Below are 25,101 nucleotides of genomic sequence, written 5' to 3' on the forward strand. Positions count from 1 at the left end.
TAGCTGCCAGAGCAGAAGAGTTTCTTGGGGGGGAGGCTGAGGCGAACGGCATCAGGGTAGAGTGGAGGGGGTGTGGTGGTGAGGGGTGCTGGGGCTCCATGGGAAACAGCACTAGGCCCCTCTCCAGGGTGGAGCCAGGGGCGTGTTCTCCATCCTTGGGTTATTCCATTGTGGGGAATGTCCATGCTTGCCCAAGGTCCCCTTTCACATCATTAACACCTGCATTCCTTTGAGGAGACCAAAGAGTTTATTTCATGCCAGAAATGCACAAAGTTTCTCCAGCTAACAATAACTCTACTAAGGAGGCCAGCGTGCTACAGGACTCGATTCTATTATGTGGGACCCAGGACCACACCTTAGGAATGGCTGTGGCCCCTCCGCCCCAGACAGTCTAAGGGGAGAGATACTGAGCCTGCCCTTCAGACGGAGACCCAGACACAGAGCAGGTCCGGTCTGGGCGTCCTGTTGGTCCGCTGGGGTTCCAGAGGGTCAGTGTCAGGAGAAAGCTTTTTTTCAGCATCAAGAGCTTCAGCAGACTGAAGAGTCAAACCACAGAAAAGCGCTGGACAGCTTGGCGCCCGCAACTGGGGTGTACACAGCCGGAGCACGACATGACCCACTGGCACAGAGCTCAGGACCCAGTCGGCCTCACCCTCTTCCTTAGGCAGCAGGTTCTGGTTCAGCCAAGACTCTTTGCTCAGAGGTGGGCAGGGACTCCTTGGAACCATTTCCGGTCCCAGAAGGGGAGGGGGACCCGCCATCACTCTATCTGTCCTGTCCATGAAGCTGGAACAGAGGAGGAAGGAAATCAGACCCACAGACCTCAGGACCTGGGTTCAAACCATCTCATAAAACAAACTATTTCTGCCTCTGCCGATGGTGCTGTTGAGCTCAAGTAACACGAAGCCAGCAGGGTGAATCCAGGTGGCCAGCCAGGTGAGATGTGCTGAAGCTCAATGCTCAGAAACGGGCACTATTGGGGAAGGTGACCCCAGGACAAACTGCAGCTCCTCCCTCAACATTTACTTCTGGGTAGCAGCTCTTTCATTATATACGTAAACCGCTAACACCAGAACCCACCTTACATAAATTTCCTTAAGACTGTAAAATCACACAGGTCAAATCCTGTAGGACTGCTTCCAAAAATCCCCCCCCTGGGGGGGGGGGTGTCACATGACTCAGTCTTGTATGGAAAAAGGATGTCAGATCCAAGAAGCTGCCAGGTGATCTGACCAAGCCACTTACCGCCTCTTCTTTTGATGTGCCAAGTACAGGCTTCTGTGCTACCTGCCTTGTCTACTTCCACAATTACCCAGCCCTGGAACTTTGACATTTACAATGAGATAAGGAGTGATATCAGCCTACATCTTAGCCATTAGAGCCAAATTCTGGAAGGGAGGGCCAGAAAAACCAGTGGTCACAATGTCTAAGATGTGTGGAAATAGCACTGGCCTCAGTAAGCCTCAAATTCTTCTTTCTTTGTTTCAACATGGTAAGAAACCAGGCTGCAGCCAGAGGCTGGGGGCTTTGGTCAGTCCCCACCCAACAGCCCTGAGTCCTGAGGCACTCGCAGCTGAAGGGCAAGGCTTTGCCAAGACCTCAGCCCCAGGGCCGCGTCACATGATCCTTCTGGAGACAACTGGACTTGAGGTACTCGATGCTGCCTCCTTTAGACAACAGGTACTCACGCTAGGGCCACACATGCTTAAATGATTCTCAAAGGAAACTTCACTTTGAACAGGTTTGACACCTCGAGAGCATCAGGGGTCTTTGGCTTTTTACCCTCAGGAGGTCGTCCCAGGCCAGCAGCCCTCGGGCTGACCACCTCCTGAAAGCATCCCGAGGTGGGGCTTTGTCCCATACCAGCACACAAGTTCCGCTCCTCAAAGCTCATCTCAGAACTGCACCTGAGCCTGGTGCTGCTTTATTCAGGGGACAAAAGGCGCAGTGAGAGCCGCCTAGGCTGCCTGGACCAAGTCGCAGCTCCGCGACTGTCTTCATCTCCACCGGGTGATGCTGAGTCACAACACCCAATCCATAAGCACACAGAAGGCCCCAGACAGTGGCCGGGACAGGAGTAATAGCCAATATCCGCTCTTTCTGTCCCTTTTCAGCCAGCCAGATCTCCAAATCAGGTGGACCCAGACCCCTGGGCAGTGAGGAAGACAGCCCTTCTTCAGAGGACCCTGCTTGACAGTCTGTACCTTGTCCGTCTCCTGCTGGACAAGCTCCTGCAACTCTTCCGTCCAGCCCAGAAGCTCCACCAGCCTTTCCACGCCTTGAACCACATCCCCCAGCTGGACCACATCCGTGCCGCGAGGACGCCAGGCGAAGGGCCCCACCAAGTCCCGGTTGATGAGCAGCCGGGGCACCGAGCTCCGCACGGCCTCAGACAAGCTGGCAAAAGGTTCTACCTGAAAAATTGCCCAAATGTGAGGAGCACAGCGCCCACCCTCCAAGCCCCCCAGGATACCGCATGCCACAGCCTGAGCCTTTGAAAGGGCAGCTCAGACTGACGTGAGGCCTTGGACACAGTGAAAACACACCACTGTTCCACTTCTTCCAGTCATGCGGTCTGCTCGGTCTCAGTGCCTGGGTTCCTCCCTTCTAGTGCCTCCCTGGTCCATGTCTTTCTGCTTCCCGCACGTTCTGGCCTCCACAGGTCCCCCTGCCCAGGTGCATCTGGGCTCCAGGACCTGTACCCACTCTTACCTGTCCTGCCCCATCACACACCGTCTCCTCCCAGCAGCATCTCGCCCGTCCGCTCCCGCTCCCTGGGAGCAAAGGCCTGGGCCCTCAGGGGGCTCCACCTCTCCACAGTCTCCACCATCCAGACCTCCAGGGACTCCTAACTTAGTACCTCTGGGCTTCTTCATCCAGCTCCCAAGTGAAGTTTCCACTCACGAGTGATAACACAAGAAACAGACGAGATAGACGGCGTGGACACTAGCCCATTACCTGGTGGGGACATACTCAACTCCTGCTTTCGCGGAAAACATTTCAAATGAGTGATTTAAATGTACACAGAACAGTTCTTCACGGGAATTTAGGTTTCATAAGTAAAGGGAGAGAACTTTTTAGGCCTGATAAGTCAGATAATGCCAAGTACCACATTATTATCTACATAAAAATATGATGTAGAGGGGCGCCTGGTTGGCTCAATGGGTTAAAGCCTCTTCCTTCGGCTCAGGTCATGATCTCAGGGTCCTGGGATCGAGCCCCACATCGGGCTCTCTGCTCAGTGGGAGCCTGCTTCCTCCTCTCTCTCTGCCTGCCTCTCTGCCTGCTTGTGATCTCTGTCTGTCAAACAAATAAATAAAATCTTTAAAAAAAAATATGATGTAGAAAAATAATTTTTAAACCTCATTACCATAAACTGCAAACATACTAACAACATGTAACAGTTTATATTTCTAATTGCTAAACTAATTTATAAACACTTTATATAATTTATGGCTTTAAATGCTAATTTATAAACAGACTAAGAAAACAGCCCAATGAAAAATGAGCAAGAGGCATAAATATGTAACCCAAAGAAAACACAGTGGTTGGCACGAAAAGACCAACGTCACTCTTGACGACAGAAAGGTTAGCCCGCCCGCCCTCCCTTCTCTGTTTCCTCCTCTCTCACACACACATTTATTTCTAACCAATCCGATGGAGAAAACCTTAAAGATAGATTTAAAAAAAACAATTCAAGACAGCTAATGTTTGGTGTTGCTGAGGATGTGGGAAATGGCCACTCCTACACGGCTGGTCTGTGTATCTTTTTGGAAAGTAACTTCTCAATATTAACAGAGGAGGCGCTCACATGCATGTGCAAACACGTGTCCACACAACCACTCACTACACTCTTATTCTGAATATAAAATCCTTACGCTATTCGTTCCTGCTGTCCATCGATAGAACGTTCCTTAAATAAATTATACAGCCATCATCCCTCATCTTAAAACTCTCGGGGCCAGATGTGTTCCAGAGTTCAGACTATTTCAGATTTCAGAAATCACCTTATGGTTGACGCGCGTCCCCCTCAGTGGGACCCAGAGGGCTGGTCTGTAATCAAGTGTGTTACTGTCTCTTTCACACGGCACAGGAGATAAAGTCTGAGCAACACCGCAGACTCCCTGTGCCCACAGACAAGAACTCTGCTCGGGGGGTCCCAGCGGGGACGGCATACCCGCACCTGACCAAGGAGGTCTCTGCGCACAGTGTCCCTGCCTCTGCTGAGAGCCCACATCTGGGCAGCAGAGAAGCCTGTGAGGACAAGCAAACCGCCTGGAGGGACCCTCTACTTCACCCCCTATGTCTGTATAATGTGGGAGCATACGGTACTTTTATAACCAGAGAAAAAGGCTATTTTCATTTCACTTAAAAAACAGAGGACTGGCGGTCCCAGTGTCTGCTGCTGGTGGCCAGCACAGGGCGGCGGCCAGACTCCGCACCACCCACCACTAACTACTACTGCCCCCGGCCCCTCTGCCCCCACAAAGCTCCCCCTTCCATCCAGGCCCAGTATGGGCATCACAGGTCTGACACAGCACTCGAGTCAGTGTGTCTGGGGCCAAGTTCCCCCAACCTGCCCATGTGGCTTCTCACTCTCAGGAAAGCAGCTCTGTTCTTGCGGTCTCATTCAGGTCACAACCCTGGAGCCCTGCGGGTGTCCACGCTCCCCCACTCACCACTCCTTCACACACCTGGGCTCTGACACCTTCCGCAGTGTCCCTGGCCAGCCGCCATCACCGCCCGGACTGCCACCTGTGGGGTCTCTGCCAACTCTGCCCACCACAGCACCCGCGGGGTCAGGAGGTCAGACCTTGTCCCTACTGCCTTCCGATCACTCACTCCATGTGGCCACGTCTCCTTCTGGCCTCAGCTCCAGGCTCACCTTCCCGACACGGCCACATGAACCAACCACACTGGTATTACACGCAGTTCACAACCCTCCCCAGCCTTCCGTCCCACTTGTCATTTCTCCTGTCACACTGCCACCTAACACCGTCCCTTGCTTGCGACGTCCTACTGTGTCCGTCCAAAGCCCTAGCACGGGGCTGGCCCACAGCAGGCACATCTGCTGAAGAAATGCACTGGGCTCGAGGCCTCTGGACTGGCGGGAGCTCTGAGCACAGGCCTTCCTGGCCCTGGTGCCCTGTGGTGCCAACATCCAGTCAGGCAGAACTCGGTGAAGAGGCTCATTTATTGCTCTTGTAACGTCCTTCACAAAGTCCTGAGCTTCAGGTCCAGATGGAGAGCAGCTTCTGGAATGTGTCCACGGTGTGTCCCAGGCACCTCACACACACGTGCAGAACTGAGTTCGGCACCCCACTCACATACCTCCTTACCAACCAATGGCCTGAGCACCCACAGACAGAGCCAAACCACTCCCTCTCCTGTCCCCAAGACCTTCTGCTTGCCCTCTCTCATAGTCACATGGTCTGAATGTGCCCATAGCTCTGACTTCGTGAGCACCAGCCTCCTGGACATCTTGCTTCAAGCCCCACCCCCAACAGTCTCTGGGACACTGCAGGGCACCAGCCATGTCCCCAGTTCAACCCGTTCAAGCCCATCAATGCTTCTAGCACAAAATCGGCCTCTGCGATATGGCCTGGGATGTCTGTCCTGCCCCATCCCTCCCTTCTGCTCACACACGGTGCCCCACCCACACGGACAGCAACCCCAAAGCTGAGTGTCCTCCCTCGTCCCCATTCCGCCCAGACTGCCGCTCCGTAGGCCAGGAACACCTCTGCTTCCTCACCTTCCCAAGTCAGGGTGCCAGAAGGCTCCGAGAGCACCTGGGGCCACCCCCAGCTGCCCCCCCCGGGCCCTATCCTTCCAGCCTCCCCCCACCTCGCGTGCACACACACACACACACACACACACACTTCAGTCCACCTCTGGACCTGCTGACAAACCTCCAAGGAGGTCCCAAGGATGAGCAGCAGATCCGCCATAGGGAAATCAACCACATGCAGCAGGAACCTCTGGGGAAGTGCCTCCCCAAAGAACACGATGTCGGGTTTCACGACGCCAGTGCAGACCGGGCAGCGGGGAATCCTGTCCACGGACACGTCAGCCTGTGTGACAGACACAGAAAATGGGCCGAAGACGATGTCACAACACACTTTAAAAGCTGGCTCTCTCGGGTTGCCTGGGTGGCTCAGTGGGTTAAGCGTCTGCCTTTGGCTCAGGTCATGATCCCAGGGTCCTGGGATCGAGTCCTGCACTGGGCTCTCTGCTCAGCGGGGAGCCTGCTTCCCCCCCACCGCCCCTTTACCTCTCTGCCTACCTGTGATCTCTGTCTGTCAAATAAATAAATAAAATCTTTTTTAAAAGATTTTATTTATTTGACAGACAGAGATCACAGGTAGGCAGAGAGAGAGGAGGAAGCAGGCTCCCCGCTGAGCAGAGAGCCCAATGTGGGGCTTCATCCCAGAACCCTGGGATCATGACCCGAGCTGAAGGCAGAGGCTTAACCCACTGAGCCACCCAGGCCCCCTAAATAAAATCTTAAAAAAAAAAAAAAAGAGTTGGTTCTTAATATTGAGGGAAACAGAATGAGAGAGAGAGAGGCAAACCAAGAAACACTCTTTTTTTTTTTTTAATTTTATTTATTTATTTGGCAGACAGAGATCACAAGCAGGCAGAGAGGCAGGCAGAGAGAGAGAAGGAAGCAGGCTCCCTGCTGAGCAGAGAGCCCGATGCGGGGCTCGATCCCAGGACCCTGAGATCATGACCTGAGCCGAAGGCAGAGGCCTTAACCCACTGAGCCACCCAGGCGCCCCTCAAGAAATACTCTTAACTAACAATATGAGAACAAACTCTTGGCGACTGGAGGGGAGGGGGCACAGGACGGGCTGATTGGGGGATGGGGACAGAGGAGGGCACTGTGGTGACGAGCACCGGGGGACATATGGATGTGTGAGTCACTCAACTGTACACCTGAAACGAACACAACAGTGTATGTAACATAACTAGGACCTAAGTAAAGACTGAAAAAAAAAAAAAGATTGCCTTTACTAAGAAATTTTCAAACATTCACAACAACTGAATAATGAGCCCAGCTTTGGCATTTACTGACATTTTGCCCATTTTGATTCACAGAGCACCCTAAAACTGGGGGCCGGGTGGAGTACTTGAGAGCAGGTCCTGAAGGCACAGGACATGCCGCAAGTGTCACACGAAGCTGTGCACCTGGGGCAGTTATTAGAGCCGTTCAGATGCCAATGAAATACTGAGTAGATGACACAGCCCTCAGGAGGTACTCTACAGGCATGTAACCGCCACTAGGCATAATTCAATGTGAAAGGTGATATAAAATTTGTCCCCAGCTTTAGCTAAAGCAATCATGACATCGTTCTAGGCCTGGCAGACATTCAGGCTGAAGCTCTAAGGACCATTACGACAGACCACTTCCCCGCAGGCCATGGGAAGGTGGACACAAACCATCACTACACCCTAAGATGACTGCGTTGATGTGCTGGGCTGGGTTTCAGAGGAGAGAGCCCAAGAAAGAGGACTCCAGTTTCCTAAGACAAAACTTCCTGGCCTCAGCTTAGCAAGCTGAGCCCAGCCAGAACCAGCAGAGACAGCCAACCAAAGAGAGTCTACTCAAAGACTTCAGATACAGATTAAGGAGAAATTGTGTTCAGTGCTTTAAAACAAAATAAGACAGCTTTGAAGCATCTGATGGGGATAGAAAACTATAAAAAATAATGTAGTGGATTTGAAAAAGAACCAAAGAGAACTTCCAGTAATAAAAAGTACCAAAAATTAGGAAGGCACTTGTGATCAGCACTGGGTACTGTAGGTAGATGATGAATCACTATATTGTACCCCTAAAACCACTACTACACTACATTAACTAACTAGTTTTTAAATAAAAATTTAGAAGAAAAAAATGGGGCCAGTAATTCAGACCTGGAAATGAGATTACTGCTGATTGAGGTTTTGCATCTCATTAAATCTATTCCAAACAAACAAACAAAAAGAAAGAAGAATTAGCACTCAATGGAAGAGCTTTACTCTGAACAACAGAATAGAAGGTTGATAAACTGGAAAACAGATCAAAAGACATTATTCACAATGCAGCATAGAGAAGAAAGCCAGAACACACATAAAAGTCACGGGTGGGAGCCTGAGAAGGTCTCGTGGGAGTTTAAGTTCCACAAGGAAGGAGAGGGAGTGGGAGAGGCAATGGCCAATGGGTCTTTCCAGCAATGATGCAAGGTCTCAAACCACAGATTCAGAAAGCCCTACAAATTTACAGCAGAATAAGTAAACAAAAGGAAATCCACAAGGAGATAGACCACAGTAAAAGTGCAAAACTCCAAAGACAGAGAGGAGAGGTTACAAAGGTGCAAAGAACAGACAGTGACAGACTGATCCTAAGTTTATAAGGAAAGACCAGAATACCCAACACACAGAATGACGGAGAAGACGTCAAGACTTAGTATAAAGGGGCACCTGGGTGACTCAGTGAGTTAAAGCCTCTGCGAAGAGCTCAGGCCATGATCCCAGAGTCCTGGGATCAAGCCCCGCATCAGGCTATCTGCTCAGCAGGGAGCCTGTTTCCTTTCCTCTCTCTCTCTCTGCCTGCCTCTCTGTCTACTTGTGATCTCTGTCTGACAATCTTTGGAAAAAAAAAAAAAAAAAAAAAGACTTAGTATAAAAAGCTACAGGACTCAGGACTGTGGCATGACTCTAAGAACAGGAGAAAATACCAGTGGGACACAACAGCCTAAAAGTAGACCTGCACAGTCAACTGATCTTTGACAAAGGAACAAATCTCATCTCTTCAACAAATGGTGCTAGACGTTATGAAAATTAATAAAAGGAGACCTTGCTAATCTGGATTCAGGAGGCTGGAAGGAACCCTACTACTCACCACCAATCACATGAAGAATTGTGAATTACAGACCCAATAGAAGAACCCTCAACAGCAAAGAACCATCAAGGCAGGTCCCAACAGGGGAAGATGTGTACCACCGTCTACAACAAATCAACCATTCCAGTGACAGCTAGCAAGACACCATCTTTCCCCTGAACTGCTTCTCCAGCCCCTCCCAACTCCCTCCCTCCTTTCCATCAAATGTTCCTCTCCTTTGTTTTCTTGGACTTGCCTAGTTTTGCTGTAGCTTGCTTGTCCCAAACTGCATTTTTCTACTGTTCCCGAACAGTCCATTTTGCTGAAGGCAGTTTTGCTTTTAAGGAAAACATGACTTGGTGTCAGAAGTGGGATGCAGGTGCTGCCCCGGCGGTTCCGAGGCCACGAGCGAACAGGTGCCAGGCCCCACAGACCCAGTCAGGCTCACAGCTCTCCCACCGAGCCTGGGGTCGAGGGTGAGCTCTCTCCTGGGCTGTGTTTTGAGCTCTCCAGGCGTTATCCGAGACCTTTGGACGGCCTTGTCCTTTCTCGGAGTCCTTGCTTGACCTTGGGTCTGACGCCTTCCTAGAGCCAGGCTGCTCCTACCCAAACGGTACTGTTTGGAAAGTTTTCTCTTCCCTCTAGGGAAAAGCCTCTCGGAGAGGGGGTCCCGGGGATCAAACGCTTCGAGGGCACCACCGCCCCCACACTCCCACACTTCTGGGGCCCCAGCTTGCTCTAGGTTTCAAAACTGTGGTCCCTCCTCACGTGCATTCTTAACTCAATGGACGGACTCCACCAAAAGTAATTTACAACTTCGATGGCCGTGATGGGGAACGCGCCATCTCCCCAAATTCACTCTTCTCACAGCTGAGTCGGACAGCCATGTTATTTTAGTTGGTACCTTGAGGCTTCCAAACACTTCAGGGTTCAAAGTTTGCTCCCCACTTTGGTTCGTTAACTTAGAAACAGCATTTTCCAAAGAGGCAAACAACTGAAAGAAGTCAGCGTCGCCTCTGAGCCCGGCCTCCCCGTCTCCTTTGTCTCCGGCAGGTCGTGCGCTCAGGTCCCGCCTCTGGAGCCGTTTTCCTCTTCCCTCGGCACAGTCCCCACCTCCCTGCTACCCACCGCTCATTCTAACCCTCTGCTGAGCCTCCCTTTACCTCCAGACCTCTCCCCACCTGCCTCCTCCGTCTCCTGAACCTGTCCACACCTGCGGCTTCTGAAGTTCACTCTGCTGGGGCCCAGGTGAACACCAAGTTGCTCGTGTTGCCTGGACCAAGGCTGAATTCCGAGCCATATTACAAGAGTGTCCTAAAGTGACTGAGGACCCCCAGAATTTGCTGAAGAACGTAACACGGTCGCTCAAACTTACTGATCTGATTTCTCAGATTTATGTCGATGGGTCCATATGCTTGCTGGAGAGGGTCAGGCCAAACGCTGGATAAAACCAGCCCAATGGGAGCACCCTGAAAGGGATTTAGAGAAACAGATGCCTGAGTTTGGGCACTTGCTGGAAATCTCCAGATGTTGGGGAAGGTCATCAAAGAGGTGTGACCCCCCAGTTGACCTGTGACCTGGACCCCAGCACTTGGAAGCTCCTCACTCCGTTCCCGCATCCTCGGACCCTGGGTTCCCTTTGTGTGTCCCCGCCCCACCCCCCGCAGAGGCTGCTCCAAGGACACAGCCTTGAGAAGGGGATGTGGTGTGGTGTTGAGAACACGTGCAGAGTAGACAGGGCTGAGCCCACTTACGGCCTCTTCATGAACTTTTCAAGATTTGGAGTTAGATGTGGGGATCCGTCCCGCTGCTGCCTGGGACAAGCCCTGTATGTCAGTTCCCTTGATGACTAGAATGGACACCTATGAACCTGGAGTGGCCGCCTCCTCAGTCTGTCCCTGCCCTCCACCAATGGGGGGCAGATTTGGGATCGTACCCGGGAGCTCCCGAGAGGGCTGCAAGCAACATTGAGCAATTACAGGACCCTTTTCTGAGCCTGCTGACTGGAACAGACTCAGGCTTGCTCAGAGAAGCCCAATGAACCTGTTCATGACCATCACGAGCGACTCCATGTTGTCCTCAAAGAAAATTATTCCTCTCGATACTAAATCCACCCAGGTAGCCTTTAACTCAATTACTAATGAGCCGAACCATCATCTCATGGGAAACCTTGTCCACTCCGGACTTAGTTAACTTGGAAAACCAGCTCGTGGGCATCCTAGATGACTCACCTAAAAGAAAGACCACGACCATTCTCAATTTTCACCTCCAGCAAATTCGGTCCCTAAACAACCAGCCCCCGACCCCCAGCCCTTGATGCTATTACAAAGGGCCAGGGCAGGAGGTGGCAATGACTCTTCAGAGGTAAAAACAAAGGCACAATTCATGGAAGAACAGTATGTTAGACCTCATTAAAATTAAAAACCCTGCTTTGTGAAAGACAGTGCAAGAAAGTGGGAAGACAATATTTACAAAAGACATCTGATAAAGGACAGTTATCCATAATACAAAAAAAGTTCTTAAAACTCCACAATAAGAAAATGAACAACTGAATTAAAAAATCGGTCAAAGACCCGAATAGACAGCTCACCAGTGAAGATGTACAGACAGCAAACAAGCATCTGAAAAGCTTCTCCACATAGCATGTCCTCATGGAACTGTACACGAGAGCAAACAGGACCCCCATCCACCTACCACCACAGCCAAAGTCTAAAACACGGACAACACCAAACGCAGCTCCCACTCGCTGCCGGCAGAAATGCAAAGTGGGGGAGCCACGTCAGAAGGCACTAAACACGCTCTCACTTGGTATTTCCCAAAAGAGCCGAAAACTCACATCCACACAAAAGCCTGCGTGGGGAGGTTTACAGCAGCTTTGTTCATAACTGCCAAAACACAGAAGCAGCCAAGACGCCCTCCGGTAGATGAACAGACAACTGTCGTCCATCCAGACAAGGGAATATTATTCAGCACTCAGAAGAAGTGGTCTGCGAAGCCACCAAAAGACATGGAGGCATCTTAAAGGCATCTGACCCAGCGAAGAAAATGGGACTGAAAAGGCTGCACGCATATGACTCCAGGTCGGAACTTCTGGAGAGGGGCCAGTGTTCACCAGGGCTTATTGGGAGGGTTGACTGGTTGGGAGTACAGAGCTTTCCTCTGCGGTGATGAAAATGTTCTGGAATCAGAGAGAGGCAGTGGTGGCCCAACGCTGGGAACGTATCAAGTGCCAACAAACGCTGCACTGTCAGATGCTAATCTGACAGTTCTGTGAATCTGACCTCATTAAAAAATAAGAGACAGGGTCCTATACCTCAGCAATATTTCAGAGTTTCATCTTTATTTAAGATTTTTCAGTCTATCCTGTTCTGCCTGAAGAAACCCATCCTACAGAACTACCCCCAGACAGACACAGGATCCAAGCACAAGTGTCATGGATGCATTGTTCCTAATAGCAAAAATCACAAACATCAAAAAATACCCCACAGAAGGTAAAGGGCTAAATTTAATATAAGTCACTAAAAACAGCAAGCAGACCTGTACTTACTGACACAAGACATCCATACAATTTTGTTCTGTAACAAAGCAGTTTGTTGAATATTAAACTTAACAATCCTATTACTGGGGGACCTGCATGCCTCAGTCAGTTAAGTCTCTGACTCTAGGTTTCAGCTCGGGTCATCATCTCAGGGTTATGGGATCCAGCCCCACACTGGGCTCTGCCCTCAGGGCGGGTCTGCTTAGGGTTCTCTCTCCCTCTGCCACCCCGACCCACTCGTGCTCTCTCCTTCTCTCTCTCAAATAAATAAATTTTTAAAATTCTTAGTAATCCTATTACTAAAAACAGTATAGTCACTCTATGGTGTAGGTACACTGATACGGCCAAGTATGTTTGGCATTTTTTTTTTTAAGGCTTGGAGCCTTATACATCAAACCGTTACAAGTGGGCTATAGGAAGAGGTTGAAGAGAGATACGTTTTCCCCTCCACGTTCCTTTTTTTTTTTTTTTAAGATTTATTTATTTATTTGACAGACAGAGATCACAAGTAGGCAGAGAGAGAGGAGGAAGCAGGCTCGCTGCCAAGCAGAGAGCCCGATGCGGGGCTCGATCCCAGGACCCTGGGATCATGACCTGAGCCGAAAGCAGAGGCTTTAACCGACTGAGCCACCCAGGCGCCCCTCCCCTCCACGTTTCTTAATGTTTTACAAGTGTGTATTACTTTTCCAATTTAAAAATAAAGAAAAACATTTCACACCATTACTGTTGTTCTTCCAAGATGATGCTTATAAAATGCCACTTTTCCCGTCACTCCCACCACGAAGTGCAGGAGAGAGAGAAGGGGCTGCAGGATAACTCACCCAAATGTCCTTCCCCGGAGAGGGCCTTCGGCAGACGGTGCACGTGGCAGAGGCAAAGGATCCATGAGCTTCAACCAGCTTCGAGGCAGGGATGCCAGACACTGAAATTCAAACCACAGCTAAGAGCCGCCAGCTCCAGGGGTGAGCTCTCAGCCAGGAGGCCCTTGCCGGAGTCCCAGCTCTCAGTGCAAGCCTGGGATCGCCGCCTCCACCCCCTGAAGATAATGTCCCCCTGAGCGGAGTAAGCGCACCGATGAGGGCTCCCAGGTGGAGCCAAACCATGGTTAAACAAAGCCTGTCGACAGGTTTGATCTAAGTGCAGATAAGATTACATCTGATACCTAGGAAAACACTTTCTACTCTCCAGACACTAAGGAAAAGTGAAAAAGCTATATAGGGGTGTCTGGATGGCTCAGTCACTGAGCATCTGACTCTTGATTTCGGCTCAGGTCTTGGTCTCAGGGTCCTAGGATCAAGCCCCGAGGCAGGCAGGCCCCACTCTCAGAGGAGGGTCTGCTGGAGATGCTCTCTCTCCCTCTCCCTCTGCTCCTCCCCCCACGGGCACAGGTGCGCAGGCTCTCATTCTCTCTCCAATAACTAAATCTTAAAATTAAAAACAAAACAAAACAGGGGCGCCTGGGTGGCTCAGTGGGTTAAGCCGCTGCCTTCGGCTCAGGTCATGATCTCAGGGTCCTGGGATCGAGTCCCACATCGGGCTCTCTGCTCAGCAGGGCGCCTGCTTCCTTCTCTCTCTCTCTCTCTGCCTGCCTCTCAGCGTACTTGTAATTTCTCTCTGTCAAATAAATAAATAAAATCTTTAAAAAAACAAAACAAAACAAAACAAAAAAACGAAATGAAGACCGTATGTTTCAAAAAAATATAAAACCTGTAGAGCACCACCCACCCCACCCCACCCGGCCCGTCTGTCTTCTCTGCACCGGGATCAGCTCTCCTGCCGCAGCCACTCATCCTATGCCGAGGTCGTCCCCAGCCTCTTCCTGGCCAGGAGCGCCTGCCAGCTGTGGAGCCCACTGCTGACTGCGTCGGCACTAACCCCCCCCAGGGATGCTGACAGAGAAGAGCCTCAGACGCAGCGCCACAACCCTGACCTCCCTCCGTCCCCCCGCAGCTTCTGAACCACACGGTCTCACGGGACCTCCGCACACTGGCTGAGGCTCCCGCGGTAGGCGCCTCCGGCTCTCAGAAGCCTCATCCCTGGCTGGGCTAGGAAGCCTCCTCTGAAGCAAGAGCTCTTCTCCCGCATCGTTCTGGGCTTTGCCCTCTCAGAGGGACAGCGGCCTTTCTCATCCTCTTCGCCATGTGAAGGAGCCGCCTCCACCTCCCATAGGTTTTTGTCCCGCGTCCTGTCTGCCCTGTATGTTCCTTTTCCTAACCCTCCCCAGGCAGCCTGGGGAAAGTGGTTGGCTCAGGGTTTGACAGAGGGAAGACAAATAAATACTGTACTAACAAGGGGGAAAAGCTGTAGAAAAACAGAGGTACCTTATTATGACAGTTATCTGTTCCCACGGTCAGCTTTGGAGCTGTGACGGGCAGACAGTCCCAGCTGCGGTGGCTTCCTACTGTCCCCATTACTGTCCTAAATCTCCACATGCGAAAGCCCATGGCCACACGCTCCCACCTTCCCACAAGGCCTGTCCTGCCTCAGCTCCAGAAGGAGAGGTCATCCCCATGGGTGTTCGTGGCTGCTAAGTGCAGTCCAGGCCACTCCGGTTTTCAAACCACCGGGTGTCTGCGGCCCAGCCGAGCCGCTGCTGGCTCGCAGCACCCGTCAGCGCCGCTGCCATGAGAGAAAGGCTCAGCCAGTGCCTCTCGCGACGCACAGTCAGCGTCAGGACCATCCGTGAGTCACTGGTCAGGGCTGCTACCGGGGCAGGCAGGACATCACTATACAAACAGTCTGATAACACTAAGGGAGTAGTGGTCATCTCTTTGTGACCGTGACATCAGAGTTATGTTTTAAAGGTCTTTACCTTCTCCGGATACCCAGTGAAGTACTTACAGGTTGTTTACAGGTTAAGTTCATGACATCACGGACAGACGCACTTCAACATAACTGGGGCTGAGAGGTGGCGGGGCGGCAAGACACAAACAAAGGAAGGACCGGCTGTGTCGAGGGCTTGAGGGCTCACCACAGTCCTCCACTTGTATGTGCTCGAAAAAGTTCATAATTAATTTCTTGAAAAAGAAATCATTATATCAGATTAGCTGAACTAGAAGCTCCCAATATCAACTTTAACTCTTTCCAAAACTCACAGCCTAGCCAGTAGGCCAGGACATCGGGTCCACTAGTGAGATCTCCACAGTGACTTTTTTTAAAAATTTTTTTATTTATTTATTTTTAAAAGATTTTATTTTTTTGTCAGAGAGAGAGAGAGAGAGAGCGCGCGCGCGAGCGCACAGGCAGACAGAGTGGCAGGGGGAGAAGCAGGCTCCCTACAGAACAAGGAGCCCGATGTGGGACTCGATCCCAGGACGCTAGGATCATGACCTGAGCCGAAGGCAGCCGCCTAACGAACTGAGCCACCCAGGCGTCCCTCCACAGTGACTCTTAAACACACGGGGGACTTTTTGTCAGGGACAAAGGCGTAACTAGTGGGCTTGAAATCAGAGGACAGGGTAAGCACTGCCTGGAAGCATGTGACCAGGTGGAGACAGACGGAGGGCTCACCTCTCTCCAGCCCATCGATGTTCTGTGTGTAGAGCCGCAGAAGGAGGCCCTTGTCGTGCAGCAGTCGGAGGAAGTAGTGTATGATGTTGGGCCTGTAGTTCCTGAGGTACAGCTCCTTGGCCAAAGTGAAAAAGGGCTTGGGGTTGTGAGAGAAGAAAGCGAGCTCGAAAATGGCCTCGGGGTATGGGAGGTCGTACTGCTGCAGGTTACTGTAGAGGCCGCTCCTGGGAGACCTGCAAAAAGGAGCAAGACGCTCTGAGCCCAGAGCAGGAGGGTGGGGCCAGGAGGCAGCCCAGGTGCCCAGGGAAGAGCCGGCGCGGCAGGGCACCTGAAGTCCGGAATGCCGCTGGGCGTACTGATGCCGGCACCCACCATGACCACCACCCTCTGGCAGGCTCTGGCTTGGATCAGCTCTGCTATGTCCTGCAGAGAAAGCTTCTCCTTCCTACTGCTGCCTCCTCTTCCAAAGACGCTCGAGGCACCAGCGGAAAAAGATATGGGTCTTCTTCCGCCTGCAATGCTAACAGAAGAGAGTGGCCGGGTGACTAGGGACAGGTAAGCTCGTGCTAGCCCTCCCGCCACCCCCACCACTGAGACCGACGATACACTTCCCTCTCCTCCCCCCAGATGACCACGCTTCTCATCACGGAGGACTACTGGACTACAAGAGAAAGGACTCGCAACTCAGAAATCACAACTTATTTGGGAGCAAAAAATTGAAGTCAGTTGGAATTGGGCAAACACGGAATGTATGGTCTCTTAATTCTGTTGTCCAGGGCGAGTGTGAAGAGAACAGGGTCCGCACCAGAGGTGTGGGAGCTGTGTGGGGTTCTGGGTGTGCTCTCTGCAGAGGCGTACACTTCGCACACCTGGGTGTGACAGACGGGCAGTGACACTTAAAGAAAGCCAAATGTCTCAGACTTTACACCAAAAACAATCAGGAGAAAAAGCGGGTTCTGGAGACCATTCCAGAAACACTCGCGCCCTGACCGCTAAGGCTCCACACTGCTGTAGAAACTTGATCTTCAATGTTCGCCACCGCTGGTACTATGAAGCAGCCGAAGGAATCCCACAACCGAGACAAGGTAGTGGGTTGGGGGCTGGGGCCCTCGGCGGCGCTCAGTCAGTGGGTGTCTGCCTGAGGTTCATGCCACTATCTCTGGGTCCTGGGATTGGGCGCCACATGGGACTCCCTGCACGGCCGGGAGTCTGCTTCTCTCTCTCTGCCCTTCTCCCTGCTTGTGCTCTTTTTCTCACTCTCTCTCAAATAAATAGATAATTAAAAAAAAAAAAAAAAAGACAAGGCAGTGGGTAGACTCAGCTCGGGCTCTCTGAGAAACACTGGAAGGCTTCTCGAGTCACCCCCAGAAGCCAGGAGCCGAGACACTCCCACGGCTGAGTGCTAGGGTTGCAGGATGATCTTCCATCGGGAAAAAAGTGAGACACAACGTACAAGTCACGAGCTTCAGCAGAGCCTCAGGACTTAGAAAATGACCCAACACCCAGGAAAGCAACAGGAAGAAACAAAAGCAGCGCGAGTAACACGAAGCCCACAGCATCCCCTGCAAGTGAGTCCGCAGCCGTGGGAGGCAGGGCAACAGAGCCTCACCTCCTGTGGGCCTGGGAATGCTACCTAGGTTCACTGATCTGCTGCTGGGGCCCCTGTGCAACATCTAACCAGGCTGCACAACTGCCTCATCTCCTGGCATCATGCTGGCAACTCACCCAGGGTTCAGGACCGCCAGCCCCACTGCGCCGGGCACCATTCTCACACCCCAGAGACTGGTGGCCACCATGTCCGTTCTTCCAGGAGAAGGCCCTTGATGACCGTCCCCCAGGACGTCTCTGACTTCAGTATAGAAACTCCTCCACCCTGACGGGAAAAGAGATTCAACAAAAGAAGTCAGAACCTTCCTCACATGAGTGATGGATCTAAATGAATACAGACGTAAAAACAGGAGACGGGGAGCACTTCCTCTACTCATTTGTGGTTTAGGCAAGAAATGAGCATCATCCCAAAAGCACGTCGTCATACATATTCGAACAACTCGGGAGCACGAATCTTCTAGAGGGATGACTCTGTCTTCTGCGTTCTTTCGCTCCTTCCAAACCAACACTGCCCACTCTCTGCACCGACACCCCCACGGGACACACGGGCAGTGAGGGTCCCCAGAAGCTCTCTGCTCCCCATCGCAGCACAGCGTGTCCCACCCCAGTGACAATTTCAAGCCCCACCCTGCCCTCTTATATACCCCTGCTTTCAGCCAAGCAAAAGGACTGCCTGGCTCTTGTGTATGTCCGACCCCGGCTTCCTCTGCCTTAAAGACCTTTCTCCACCTCGGCATGTCCAGCTCTCCCACAGTCAAGGCCAGGACTTCGTGATGCCACCTCCTTCGTGAAGCCACCGGCGAACCCCAGTGAACAATCACTTTGCGCTCGTTTGATTCCCTGCTCCTTTTAGGCAGGCTGACGGCCCCTCCCTCCCCGCGGCGACCCTGCATGCCACCTCGCACACCGCACCCGGGGGTCAGGCCCTTGCCTGCTGCTCCCGGCCTACTTGCTTGTGTTGTTGCCTCTCCCACCACATGGGCATCGCCTTGGCTTTTCAAAAGAAGAGATTTCTGAAAGGTATGTACAAAAGAAAGAGGAACAAGACAAAGGAAGGTGTATGTGCAGGGCCGACGGCCCCAAAGGAGACTCAGAGCCCTAGGTCACTGTTGGTCTCATCAAGTCACTCTGCCATCCTGAGCCGCAGCAGCTAACGCCAGACCAAGAAGTGATTCTTACAGCCTTGCTCAAGATGACCCTTCCCAGCAGAAAGCACAGGAAATCCACACAGCAGGGAGCACAGTGCTTCCCCCTCATGCCCACACTCCTGCGGAGATGCCCACAACCCTGAAGGGGTTCTGCTGCATCAGACACTTGTGTAAAAGCACCCGTCAAGCAGTCCTTCTGAGTGTGACGTGGTAAGTCTCCAAAGGAAGTTTTCCAGTGAAAACTGGCCAGACGGTCAGGAAGAGAAGAGATGCTCGGGCTGTCCCCACAGCGGGGAACGGCGCCGTGTCCCTCAGCACCTAGAGCGACTCTTCCCCTGCGATCTCTGCCCAACGTTTACTGAGCTCCTCCTACATGCAAGTCATTATGAGAAACACAAAAGGAATTAAAGGGAAGTTGTGATATTGTGATTTATAATGTTTTTGCTCTTCATCCTCAAACCCTCGGAATTCCTAAGAGCAAAGGGCACGTCTTTTGTTACCATGGTCGGTCTCAGTCCTCAGTTCCCCAACTCCCCTCACAGCCACGAAGGTGAAGTGGGTGTCCTGTTCCGCGTAACCAGCTCCTCCCCACCACATCTGGGTCATGTCCAGGAGGGGACCTCGGGAAGGCCCTAAGGGTGGGGGCTGGCTGCCGGGCAGACCGACTGTGATTAGAGGGTCGGAGTCTCCAGAGAACTCAAGAGGAGGGGGGCTCAGAGGGCCTCCCGGTCGGTGAACCACATGCCGGGCCCCTGCGCCCCAAGCTCCGTGAGGCACAAGGGACCAGGGACCCTTGCCGACCTCCCCCTGCATCTCTGGGTCTGGCGGTTCACTCCGTTCCTCGAGCATCCTGCGGACGAAGCCCGTCATCGACTCGGTCAGCGGGTCTCCCCCGTGCTGTGAGCCGCTCGCGCAAATGAATGGACCCGGAGGAGGGGGGTTGTGGGGCCCCCGATTGTCAGCGGGTCGGCAGCAGCATGGGGCACAGCCGGACTGCGGTCTCAGCGGGGCCGTGTCAGGGGCCGGGTCCGTCCCCACCGGGCCGTGTCAGGGGCCGGGGCCGTCCCCACCGGGCCGTGTCAGGGGCCGGGGCCGTCCCCACCGGGGCCGTGTCAGGGGCCGGGGCCGTCCCCACCGGGGCCGGGTCAGGGGCCGGGGCCGTCCCCACCGGGCCATGTCAGGGGCCGTGTCAGGGGCCGGGGTCTTTCGGGCGCTGTCCTCAGGCGGCCGGAGTCCGCATGCGCCGGGACCCGGGTCAGCGCAGTCAAGAAGGAATTTTCGGGAATGAAGGAACAGCCCTCGGATCTATTAAGCTCCTCAACAACACTCTCCGTACCTGTGCGAGGCGGCATCAAGTCGGTTATTATAATCCCTCAGGGACACTTCGTTTCTTAACAACGGCGGGCCCTGAGACAGTCCCGTGTCCAACGTCTGGGCAGGGAGACCGAGTGGGGGCGACTTCGCCGACGCGCAGCGGAGGCCGGCAGGGGGCGCTCTCCCGCACGCCACGTCCTCCTCGCAGCCCTCCGCCTTCCCCGCGGGAAGAAGCCGCAGCGTCCCTCCGGACCGCCCAGCCAATGAGGGCAGAGCTCAGCCAGTGACAGCACACCTCAGCCAATGAGAGCCGAGCCTAGGCAAGGAGTCAGCCATAGCCCAGCCAATGAGAGCCAGTCACAGCTCTGCCAATGAGAGCAGAGCCCGGCCGAGGGGGGCGCGGCACAGCCAACGAGAAGCCAGCATACTTCCAGGTCCCGGTTCGTCCCGAAGGACGTAGCGCTTCCCACGGCCCTCCAAGCCCCCCTCCCCTTCCTCCTAAGGGCACTTCTGTTTACCGAACCGGTCTGTGGTTTTGCCAGAGCTTTCTTGTCTTGGGTTGCATTTTCTGCTACTCCTGAACACACCCATTTTCTTGGCAAATTAATTTTATTTTTAAAGTTAACAGCAAAGATCCCCAAATGTGCAATTACTGCCGAGAAGGGTAGGAACACACGCTAGCGAAGTGCGAACGGCACCGTCTTTGTCGAGGCCGATGGAAACCCACACACCTTTCGACCCAGGCGTTGGCCCCAAGGGAGTCCGGACAGCGTCCCTCAGCGTGACCGGCCATGACCGGATCACAAAGGGTCTCCAGGACAGAGCGAGTACGCACCTTAGGAAGCGTCGGTAGAACGGAATCCTGGAGCTCGCGCCCAACCCGGAAGTCGGCGCGGGGACCCGCAGTGCCCCGCGGAAACCGGCGGCGGCAGGGGTCCGAACGGCCAACCACCGCGAAGCCCCGGGGGCATCTAGACCTGCCCCTCCGGGACCGGGGCGACAGGTCCCTCCCCCCGACTCGAGCCGTTTCCAGGACGGCGAGGCAGGGTCGGGGGGGCGCTTGCTGGGGTGATGGGGGGGCTCGCATGAAAACGGGAATGCTGCAGGTCCGCATGGACGACCGCGGAGGCACGTACGTTCTGACACTTGCGTGGCAGCAGCGACTGTCCACGGGACCCACGAGTGCCGCCCGCACCCGCCCGAAACGTGCAGAGGAGAGCCGAGAACCCGCGGCGCCGCTGACCTCTGGACTGTCCTCTGAGCTGCGTGAACGGGGGCCCGCGTTTCCCGGTCCTGCAGAGTCCCGCGACCACGCACGGAGAACACCGGACCCCGGCGCCCGCCTCGACCGAACCCCGCCCGCTGCTCAGCCCCAGCAGCGCGGGCGCCTGAGCGCTCGCCTCCCCCGGCCCCGCCCGCGCCGACGCACCCCTGCGGCCGCCCTGCCGCGCCGAGAGGTCCCTCACCTGCCGGGCCCCAGGCTCTGGAGGCGGAAAGCGCAGGCCGAGCCCACCAGGCCATGTCCACGCTCCGCCGCCGCGCGCTCGCGACCTTGTCCCCAAGGGCCGCGAGTCCAGCCCAGGTGGAGGGACGCCAGGCGGGGGCGGCGTCCCAGCCCCTTGGGGTCCCGCCTCTCGCCCCGGAGACGGGCCCAGGCGCCCCCCTCGCCTCTCCCACTTCCCCACCCGGTTCAGCCGGGACGGGGAGGCGAACTCTGCGAGCACTTGCTCCGGCCGCTCACGGCATTCTCAGTCCGTCCTCGCGAGCCACGGTTCAGACGCTGCTGTCACCGCGGTCCCCATCGAGATGAGAGCCTGCGCGTCACCAGGGCCGAGGCCGCAAAGCCGGTCGGAGGCCGGGCCGGCCCCAGGCCCTCGTACCGCGGAACGGCTCGGCGGTCTGCGCGGGAAGCCGGGCACAAACCCCGGAGCGATCTTCTCTCGCGGCGCAGGCGCCGTTACCCTGACGACCGGCGCGCGCCGCGGCCGCCCGGGCGCTCCCGGCCTGCCTCGCGCGCTCCCGGCCTGCCTCGCGCGCCGCGGCGCCGGAAGTGAGTGAGCGTTTCCGGCGGCCGTCCCCGCGGGTACCGTCTCCGTCGTGCGAGCGGCCCCGGCCTTCCTGCCGTCATGAAGGACGTTCCTGGTTTCTTGCAGCAGAGCCAGAGCTCCGGCCCCGGCCAGGCTGCCGTGTGGCACCGTCTGGAGGAGCTCTACACGAAGAAGTGAGCGCGCCGCCGAGGGCCCGGGGCCCAGTGCCGGGAGAGCGGGGCAGAGAGGGCGCCGGGCCCGGGGGCGGGGGGGCTTGAGGGGCCGAGGGTGCTCGGCCCTGAGGGCGGAGAGGGGGCGCGGGCCCGGCCCGAGGTGCCCGAGGGCGGAGAGGGCCGACGGCCCGCGGGGACTGCGGAGCAGAGCCGTAGGCGGAGCGCGGGGCGCCCAGGCCTCCCTGGCTTCCTGGCCGAGGGGCTGCGGCGGGCTCCCGACCGCGGTCGGACGAGCAGAGGCGCTTTCCGAGGTCGCGCCGCCGCGCGTCGTGAGCAGCCGGTTCCGGTCTCGGCCTCGCCGCCGCGCGGCTGGGTCTGCGCCGTCTGGGTCAGCGGAGAGGCCGGAGCCCCGAGCCGCTGTGTTTCCCTGTTGCTTCTGCGGCTGGTCGCGCCCTGGGTTTCAGCGGCGCCGGCCCTCGCGTGGTCCCTGCTTCCACTGCGCCCCATGCTGGGCTTTGTGCGCCCGAGGCCGCCGAGGCCGGGCCTCGGTAGACGCAGGGTGGGTTCGGCAGCGGGTCGTTGCGGCCCCCAGCCGCTCTTCACGCGCGCCGAGTGACGCGCGGGCGTTGCCGGCGGCCTGGCGCCCGGCAAGATGGACGCGTGTCGGGGGCCGCTCCGCAGCCTCCTGCTGTCGGCGCTTCATTCCGTGCTTGGAAGGCGGACTCGGGCTTCCAGACGGCCGCTTCCCGAGAGGGTGCGAGCGTCTGCCCGGTTCGTGCTTCGTGCACCCCGTGTAGTGGAGGCAACAAGCTCACTTGAAGCTGCTTCCCGAGATAGAGTAGAAGGGCCAGATTTCTGCGTACACGTGTGTGACCCCAAATCCGTGTTTTCAGGCCCACCTCGCAGGAGCTCTTGAGGTCGTCTGGAAAGGGTTCTCCGGGAGGAGAGCTAGGCCCGTTAGCACCCGCTCCGGCTGGCTTCCTGTTCCCCAGGCCGCACCGCTGGGTGCTGGTGGGACTGTCAGGGCCGGGGCGTCTGCCCCCGGATACCAGCTGACCCGTCTGAGGGCCTTATCTTTTTCAGGTTGTGGCATCAGCTGACGCTCCAGGTGCTTGACTTTGTGCAGGACCCATGCTTTGCCCAAGGAGATGGCCTCATTAAGGTAAATGATGTGCCGCACCAGGTCCGATGGTACCAGTGTAAAGGAGTTTTAAAAATAGTAGGTGAGCGTTCCATTAATACACTGCAGCTCCTCACAGTCAGTGTCCCTGCTGCGCCCTTACGACAGCATGGGCAGGTGGCCCTGCTGTTTCCCTGTTCCTGTGATGTGGAGGCCCACACCGGAGAGGGAGTGACTTGCCGCAGGTCACAGCTAGTCGGTGGCACAAGTAGCTTCAAATACAGTGTGGCTTCCTCTGAAGTCGCTGCCTGAGACGCGGTCTTCTAGCCCAGGATGCCCCGGATCTTACTGCTCGTAGACCCTCTTTTTCAGTACTGCACTTTTGGAAACTGCTCTTCAGGTCAGTGGGGGGGTGTGTGGGAAATAGTGGAGGAGTCTTACAGGTGACCGTCATCACCCTCCTCCGCTCACTGATTTCTGCTTGCCCGCCCAAATGCTTTGTCTTGGGGGGTGTGGAAGGTAGATCCTCTGTTGTGCTTCCCTCGGCGGTGGGGAGGCCTGGAGGGGGGAGTCCTCTGTAGTGAGCACTTTTAGCATTTTGTCAACAGGGAAGAAAAACAAAATTCTCTGCCCAAGCCTTCTCCGTAGTCCCTGACAAACACCCGCCCCCAGGTCTTTCTTAACATCTTACTCTTTGATGCCTTTCTCTCAGATTCTGAGTAAATCAGATTTACACCTGCATTGGAGCCCAGCACTAGTTCTTGTTGGCTTGAGGTACTCGCCCTGGATACACCACTTTATACGTGCCCACAGCGAAGCTTACACCTGGGGTCCTAAGAGTTTCTTGTGTTTTATACCCTCCAGTTTGACATTTTACTACTTCAAAGGAACTTGTATTCATCGGTAAACCTAAAGATTTTGCCGGGCATTCTGTCTTCTGGATTATGTGGGAAAATGACGAATTAGAGCTTTCTTAATATTTGTTCCCTAAGGTTCTATGTCATAACAATGAATAATTCGTGATTCTTCATCTCTATCCTTTGTTTTTTTGTCTTTAAATCACTTTCTACCCAGAAAATATTCCCTCAACCCCATGTAACATAAAATTTACGCAGGTCAGCAGACTGGTGTTTACTGTTTCAGTGGGCAAGCAAACCTTGAAAAATTGGTGAGACTCGGCCCACAGAACTTCCAGTATATAGTGTTCATGAATCTGGAGTGACCAGTAGTAATTTTGAGTTTCTTTTACTTTTGGAGGGGTTTTTGCATAAATTATAACAGGTATCAGAAAAGTTGAGAGGAGTGCCTGGGTGGCTTAGTGGATTAAGCCTCTTGCCTTCAGCTCAGGTCATGATCTCAGGGTCCTGGGATCGAGCCCCACATTAGGCTGTCTGCTCAGCGGGGAGCCTGCTTCCTCCTCTCTTTGCCTGCTTGTGATCTCTATCAAATAAATAAATAAAATCTTTAAAAAAAAATAAGAAAAGTTGAGAATGCTTTCTTACTGAAAAAGATATATTTGAAATAGTTCTTTGTAATGAAAAAGCCATTTGATTTAGATGGCTCTCTGCTGGGTACCAGATTATGTATTTGACAGAGAGAGCACAAGCAGGGGGAGTGGCAGGCAGAGGTTGAGGGAGAAACAGGCTCTGCATTCTGCAGGGAGCCTGATGCAGGGTTCAGTCTGGGACCTTGGGATCGTGACCTGAGTCAAAGACAAACGCTTAACCGACTGAGCCACGCCGGTGTCCCTTGCTGGTTGCCAGATTTAAATAACTAACTGATGCTTTAGGGGCATTTCTAACC

General features: G+C 54.4%; 2 protein-coding genes across 5 annotated transcripts in view; one reads left to right on the forward strand and one right to left on the reverse strand.

Annotated features, from left to right (window-relative positions):
• Positions 1-224: 224 nt before the first annotated feature.
• Positions 225-21,972, reverse strand: SIRT3 (sirtuin 3). Of its 3 annotated transcripts, none has more exons than XM_059397464.1 (8): positions 21,445-21,971; positions 17,634-17,781; positions 16,237-16,428; positions 15,909-16,141; positions 13,220-13,320; positions 5,910-6,071; positions 2,205-2,414; positions 225-786 (listed from the first exon to the last, which is right to left on the reverse strand). In XM_059397464.1, exons 1-8 carry the CDS (start codon positions 21,497-21,499, stop codon positions 766-768), a joined length of 1,122 nt encoding a protein of 373 aa, XP_059253447.1. In that variant the 5' UTR covers positions 21,500-21,971; the 3' UTR covers positions 225-765. The 3 variants fall into 3 exon arrangements, with proteins under 3 accessions (XP_059253447.1, XP_059253456.1, XP_059253466.1); XM_059397473.1 differs by lacking the exon at positions 21,445-21,971 and adding an exon at positions 20,001-20,167; XM_059397483.1 differs by lacking the exon at positions 16,237-16,428 and having other exon boundaries at positions 21,445-21,972.
• A 43-nt stretch (positions 21,973-22,015) lies between these two features.
• Positions 22,016-25,101, forward strand: part of PSMD13 (proteasome 26S subunit, non-ATPase 13) — a 12,009-nt gene continuing 8,923 nt past the window's right edge. The window contains exons 1-2 of one of the 2 annotated variants that reach the window (XM_059397445.1): positions 22,016-22,199; positions 23,262-23,340. In XM_059397445.1, coding sequence (XP_059253428.1) covers positions 22,105-22,199; positions 23,262-23,340 — 174 coding nt within the window. In that variant the 5' untranslated portion in view covers positions 22,016-22,104. The remainder of the gene's footprint in view (positions 22,200-23,261; positions 23,341-25,101) is intronic. The other variant, XM_059397455.1, reaches the window with a different exon arrangement.

This window comes from Mustela nigripes, chromosome 1, assembly GCF_022355385.1.
Source record: "Mustela nigripes isolate SB6536 chromosome 1, MUSNIG.SB6536, whole genome shotgun sequence".
Taxonomy (NCBI): Eukaryota; Metazoa; Chordata; class Mammalia; order Carnivora; family Mustelidae; genus Mustela; species Mustela nigripes.

Coding starts and splice junctions, on each gene's coding strand:
- SIRT3 (XM_059397464.1), bottom strand. CDS start 21,499: ATGGCCTGGTGGGCTCGGCCTGCGCTTTCCGCCTCCAGAGCCTGGGGC. Junction 16,142..16,236: donor AGCGGCATTCCGGACTTCAG/GTGCCCTGCCGC, acceptor TCCTTTTTGCAG/GTCTCCCAGGAGCGGCCTCT. Junction 787..2,204: donor TCCAGCAGGAGACGGACAAG/GTACAGACTGTC, acceptor CCTCTGTTCCAG/CTTCATGGACAGGACAGATA.